The 6,953-nt window shown below is 33.5% G+C and overlaps 1 protein-coding gene across 1 annotated transcript; it reads left to right on the forward strand.

Moving 5' to 3' along the window:
- The first annotated feature begins 702 nt into the window (after window positions 1-702).
- Window positions 703-6,729, forward strand: LOC131945215 (zinc finger protein 431). The gene is made up of 6 exons (XM_059306243.1): window positions 703-763; window positions 1,381-1,457; window positions 1,616-1,825; window positions 2,667-2,846; window positions 3,638-3,740; window positions 4,220-6,729. The coding sequence occupies exons 1-6, from the start codon at window positions 706-708 to the stop codon at window positions 5,797-5,799; spliced, it is 2,208 nt and encodes a 735-aa protein (XP_059162226.1). The 5' UTR covers window positions 703-705; the 3' UTR covers window positions 5,800-6,729.
- Window positions 6,730-6,953: the final 224 nt, after the last annotated feature.

Genomic DNA, 6,953 nt, shown 5'->3' on the forward strand with positions numbered 1-6,953 from the left:
GGTAAAATCACGATATAGCGTCGGTTATTATTCCGGAACTGTACAGCAGTAAAAAACAGTAAAACCATGGCGTAGTCTGTCGAGCCGTTCCGGAAACCACCGGAAATACTGTAAACCATCATTTATTTGCCGCCATATTATTTTTAATACATAATGTCGAAAAATGTGCAAGGATTGATTTTAGTTGTAATTTAAATACTGTTTTGCTAATTATTTTGTATTTCTAATTATTTTAAGTGTATGTGCTAATTATTGCTGCTACTAAACATTATTCTAGTTATTCTTACTACTTTTCTTTTAACTTTAGTAAATCTAATCGTCTTATTTACTAACAGAACTAGAGCTGGTTGTCGCAAATCTTCTGCAGGTTTTTTCTGTTTCTTAAAAAAAAAACATTTATTACTACACTCGACTTTATTAATTATATTTAGATTTACTTATTGTTGCTAATTTTTTGTCAGTTAAACATTAAATTTAAGTTAAAACATTAATTTAATGCAATTGACTTTATTTTTCTTTCTACGGTAAAAAAACTATGGTTTACAGTAACAAATGTTACCGAAACTCAACGAACATTACCCAATAATTTCCGACGCTGTATCGGGATTTTACCGCCGCTTTTTATATAGCAAATCCTGCTCGCAAACACTGCTGTTTAAAGATAATTTCTTCAACTCTTTTTCATACATAGGTAGACAGCAGATCATGAGTGACCAGCTTAACATGTCTAGTCTACACATCCCAGAAGATGATGAGTATCTCTGTTAGTTCTTTTCTTTGTACATTATGAATAAGTCAGCTATGAGCATATATATTCACTTATGTCTTTATTTTATTATCTACCTTTTCAGTATTATAACAGTTAAGGCATTGTCTTAACTTTTAAAAACTAGTCTTACTTCAAAAGTAATTAAAATTCTACTTCGACAAAGGGGACTTATAAGTAGAACTCTTGATCACTGTCACAATGACTTCAATTGTGAAAAGGTAGATTTTAGAGATGCCCCTGTGTTTATCTATTTCCAAAGAGTTTACCAGCTTTAGTAGATTAGATATAGGCAGCTGAGTGGCTCTATAATCCCACATGTCTATACCATTAATCATACCCTAGCACAGAACAGTTTTATCTATATAACCAATAGGATTATACATGTTTTTGTTTGAAGTTGTGTATGAAAAATAGTAGACCATGCATAGATGTTCATTGAAAGAAAACACACAACTTTTTCATCTGTTGTTTTTATATCTGGTTCACGTATTAGTGCAAGGAATTTATCTTTGTGTCAGTATAAATAAAGTAGCTACTGATGGTAGAATACTTTGTAGTGCAACTACACTGTACCTTGTCTGTAGTTTTGATGTTTTACATTTTTGTTTCAGTTTGTGATGAGTGCAAAATTAAATACATAGGAGATTGTACTGAACATGGTCCTCTAAATATTATATCAGATTCACAGGTAAAATAAAACAAAGTTTTTTAAGCCCTGTTAGTAACTACTTCATCTCTGGGAAGTTTAAAGACTGGTTAGTTGTGTTAAAATAAATTTTGTGAATGTGGTATTGTACCAAAAATATCACCAAGTAAAATACTAAGATGTTTACTGCTGCTTAACAGGTACCCCAAGACTGCATCAAGGGCAAGGACACAAATTATTGTAGGAAAACACTGCCCCCTGGGCTGGTCATTAAAACATCTGGCATACGTGATGCTGGACTAGGAGTTTTCACCACAAGATTTATTTCTGCTCGTACAAGGTTTGGGCCTTACGTTGGGAAAAAAGAGCAAAATAAGCAGATAGCTCATTATTCACAGTATTGCTGGCAGGTGAGCAATGTAGTTAAGGATTGTGTTAGACATGAGTAACAGTTTTGTTTAGGACAGTGTCAAGCTGAATTATGGGTTCTTATCCATTTTTTGTTTTTTAGATATAGATCTATGTTAATTTTATTTCATAATAAAGAGCTTTGTCATTTTAAACACTTGTAAAAAGTTGTAAAGTAAATGGTCCTTGTGCTGTGGGCCAAATAGGTACACAAGTGTAAGATTTTTTTGTGATTTGTTTTGTGTAGGCTGTGACAGATCTGGATGTCTTTAGTGCTTATAGTTATAGTTATAGATGGATTGCATTTCTGTAGCTAGTGTCAAATTATGTTCTAGATAAATCTCAATTCAACTTTTATCTGTTCACATTATCACTTGACCTATCACCTCTTTAAATGCATTCCATTCACTACAAACAGGTCACTCTGTGCTCAGATATTTAACTTGCTGATGAACTGGGTTTTGACAAGTGACAAATTAGTCATAATTTTATCACTACTCTGCATTATTTTCGTGTTTTATAAGAACTGCCAGATTATCAACCATAATAAATAAAGCAACTTGATTGATGGTTGTAGCAATGAAAAGGAGTTTTTAAATCCATTTCGGGAAATACTGATGTAGATTTTTTGAATTGGTTTCTCTCTGAACTCTTTTTGGCTGTATAAGCAACAAGGTCCTCCATAGTATATTATGGCTGAGATGCTGTTTTTGGCTTAGCCAACTTATTCTGATAAAGTTTACTATGTGAGCAAGTTTCATAAAACAAAATTACTTTTTTTTATTGAACTCTGTTTAGTCTCATTTATGATAAAGGGTAAAATAGTTAAATGTGCTTCTTTAGATCTTCAAAGATGGAAGGCCATCCCATTTTATTGATGCCAGTGACAGATCTGATTCTAACTGGATGAGATTTGTAAACTGTGCACGCTGTGAGGATGAGCAGTGTGTCACAGCATACCAGCACAAGGGGGAGATCTTCTACAGGACTAACAGGGACATTACTGCTGGCACAGAATTACTGGTAACTACCCCATAGATACTCCGTCAGTCAAAGATTTAATACTTTTTTCTGTGCATCCATAAAAAAAAGCCAACTATTTAACTTACTAACTGCAAACTGGATGTTTTAATGAAATAGTGATCTGTGCAGTCTTTATTTATTTAATTATAATCCAATTATATTTGGTGTAAACTTGTTAGAGTAAACATTTTAATTAGTAATATTAGCATCAGTATTTTATTTGTTAAAATATTAATTTTAAAACAATTTCTTTTCATACAAAAAGTAAATGTTCAAAAGTTTAAAAGGCCTATCAACTTTGTACAGCCTTGTGGACATTCCTCTCTATTCCCCTTTATTTATGCTCATTTGACTACAATTCGACTTTTTGATTAAATTTCCTTTATGCCAAGTTGAACAAATTTACACAAAACAATGGTATTGTTTACATTAACAAAACCATGGATTTTACATTTCACCATTGTACTTGACACAGTGTTTATTTGGAACAGTAGTAGTCACCCCACTAAAATTTTAAAGTTTACAAAATGTTCTGATTTTTAAGTTTTTCGTGTGGAATGACAGTTTTATATTAATATTATCCATGCCGGTTTAGATGGGTTGATCAAGAGTGAAGCATCACTTTTGTAGCTTATTTGTGTCCTGTATATGATGAGCATCTGCTGTGACATCAAAGTAGGGACCTAAACGCAAAACTATTGTTTTATCAGTCCCATGCTTGGCCACACCATACCTAATGATTCAAACGGATTGAGTGTTTTGTTCTGAGAATAGTATTCTGATATTTTCAGGTGTCCTATGGAGACAACCGTGGCAGAGACCTGGGCATTCAGGTAGAGAGTGTTGGTGTTAAAAGCAAGAACAGTTTAGCAAACATGGTGAACAATGACAGTGGTAAATATATTTATTCAGTACTTTACACTCTCCTAATTGTAATCATCTATACACTTCTCATCTCTGTTGTTTAATATCTAGTCTCTAGTTCACTTTTGTGTCCATTGTATAAGTAAGCCATGGCTCTGTCCATTGTATCAGAGAGTTAACATTGTGTCCATCATATCAGTAAACCATCACTGTGTCCAACATATCAGTTAGTGATGTGTACACTGTTTGAGTTAACACTGTGTCCACTTAATCAGTTAACCATCACTGTGTCCTCAGGTAATCATCACTGTGTCCATTGTATAAGTGAACCATGGCTATGTTCATTGTATCAGTTAGTGATAACTATTTCAGTTTATCACTGTGTCCTCTTTATCAGTTTATCATCACTGTGTTTACTGTATCATTTAGTTATCACTGTACCATTTAGTCATCACTATTTCATGTCATCACTGTGTCCACTGTATCAATGCAATTTTTACAATTTGCAGATATTGATGCATGCCAGTATTACAGATTGGATTTTTCAGAACTTTCCAATTCGAATAGGGGTCTGGATCTCAATGATAATGACAGAGAACATTCTTCCATGACGACATCTAACTTTCATCAACGCCATAGAATTCATACAGGAGATAAGCCTTACAAGTGTGACAGGTGTAGTAAATGTTTTAAAAAAAGCACCCCATTAAAAATTCACCAAAGAATTCATACAGGAGAAAAGCCTTACAAGTGTGACAAATGTGGTAACTGTTTTGCGCAGCTTGGTAACTTGAAGATACATCATAGAGCTCATACAGGAGAGAAGCCTTATATGTGTGATATATGTGGTAAATGTTTCATACAGCGTGCTGTTTTAAAGGAACACTTTAAAATTCATACAAAAGAAAAACCTCGCAAGTGTGATGTATGTGGTAAATGTTTCATTCAACTTTCTAACTTAAAAGAGCACCTTAGAGTTCATACAGGAGAAAAGTCTAACATGTGTAACATATGCAGTAAATCGTTCACACGTCCTGCTTATTTAAAGGAACACCTTAAAATTCATACAGAAGGAAAGCTTTTTAAGTGTGAAACTTGTGGTAAATGTTTCTCTCATCTTGTTGCTTTAAAGAGACACCATAACATTCATACACAGAAAAATTCTTTCAAGTGTGACATATGTGGTAAATGTTTAACAAGACAGTATATTTTAAGGGCACACCTTAAAATTCATACAGGGGAAAAGCCTTACAAATGTGACGTATGTGGTAAATGTTTCATACAGAAAGCTGTTCTAAAGGAACACATTAGAATTCATACAGGAGAAAAGCCTTACAAATGTGACATATGTGGTGAATGTTTCACAACGAGTGTTTTTTTAAAGGAACACTTTAAAATTCATACAGGAGAGTCAAACAAGTGTGATATATGTGATAAATGTTTCAAAAAGTCTTCTCATTTTAAGGAACACCTTAAAATTCATGGAGGAGAAAAGTCACACATGTGTGATATATGTGGTAAATTTTTCTTACAGCGTTCACATCTAAAGAATCACCTTCAAGTTCATACAGGCAAAAAGCATTACAGGTGTGATATTTGTGGTAAATGTTTCACCCAATTAGCTCATTTAAAGGATCACCTTAAAATTCATACAGGAGAAAAGCCTTACAGGTGTAACATATGTGGTAAATGTTTCACACATTGTGTTGGCTTAAAGAGACACCATAGACGGCATACACACGAAAAGCCTTACAAGTGTGACAAATGTGATATATCTTTTGCAAAGCATAGAGATTTGAAACAACACCAAAGAATTCATACAGGAGAAACACCTTACAAGTGTGACACATGTGGTAAATGTTTCACATCACTTGCTTGTTTAAAGAGACACCTTAGACTGCATATACAAGAAACACCTTGCAAGTGTGACATATGTGGGAAATGTTTCACACAGCTTGCTGAACTTAAGATTCACCTTAGAGGTCATACAGGAGAAAAGCCTTACAAGTGTGACACATGTGGTAAATGTTTCACATATTTTGCTTGTTTAAAGAGACACCTTAGACTGCATATACAAGAAACACCTTAAATAAACACCAAAGAGTTCATACAGGAGAAAAGCCTTACAAGTGTGTCTAATGTGGTAAATGTTTCACACAGACCTCAAACTTACAAAGGCACCATAAAATTCATAAAGATGAGTATTGAGTGTGGGCAGTGTTTCTGCACCCTCAAAATACTCCAAGTATTAAAGAACCCACAAATTAAATATATCTCTGCACATCTGTTTGAAAAAAACATGGTTTTTTGGTTTCATCTGATATGATATGCACAGTTGATCATAGTTGATGACCATCATGACCCTTGCTTTGTGAGAGAACATTGTTGAAATTTTTATTAATCATACTTTGATCTGTTAGTATTAAATTTGTCAATATCAAGCTATTCTTTGCTAATTTTTAAAAAGATTGTCACAACATATAAGATACTTTGTACACTCTTACTCAGTTCCATTTTAGTTCAAGGTAGTGGTGTGAAGTATGTTATATTAAAGTCAAAGACATGCAAATGCATCAGGTGTAAGCTATTATTTCTTACACATCTTAGAGACCAATGCTTTAACCTACGAGAGAAAGTTTATTTTATATTCTTACATTTGAATTATATGCACATTAGTTTAAAGTTAAAGCTTTTTTACAGTTCATCTATTTTTATCTAATGTTTGATTTATGTGGTCTCTATGGAAGTGTGTCTGTGTGACTAAGTGTATGCAACTCTGTGAAAGTGCATTTAACTAGACATTGTATACAATTTGAGATTTATCATAAGTTAATGAGTGAGGATAACAAGTAATCAATCATCTGCTCTAGTTAGTGATGACATTTGCACCTGATCATGATTTTTTAAATAAAACAAAATCCACAATTTATTAACAAATAGCAAACATTTCTGGCCTATTTTTTTCAAAGGGTAAAAAAGCAAACTGGCTGCAGGTGATGCTTGCGCAACTCAGGTTACTTACAACTGGCTTTATGAAAGACTATGACCAAACTGATGACTTGGGTAAAAACTGATCTAAGGTTAAAGATGACAACATCATCCTCTTAGGTAACAGTTTGATAAAGAAAGTAGTTACTTTTTGGACCTAATGATCCATAGTGTAGATGAAGTAGAGTTCATATGTTTCTTGAGCTCAGCATATGATGGGACTGCATGGTGGAGTGGTGGTTAGTTCAGTTGCTA

Source organism: Physella acuta, unplaced genomic scaffold, assembly GCF_028476545.2.
Source record: "Physella acuta isolate Inbredline_101_S28 unplaced genomic scaffold, ASM2847654v3 ptg000531l, whole genome shotgun sequence".
In the NCBI taxonomy this organism is placed as follows: domain Eukaryota; kingdom Metazoa; phylum Mollusca; class Gastropoda; family Physidae; genus Physella; species Physella acuta.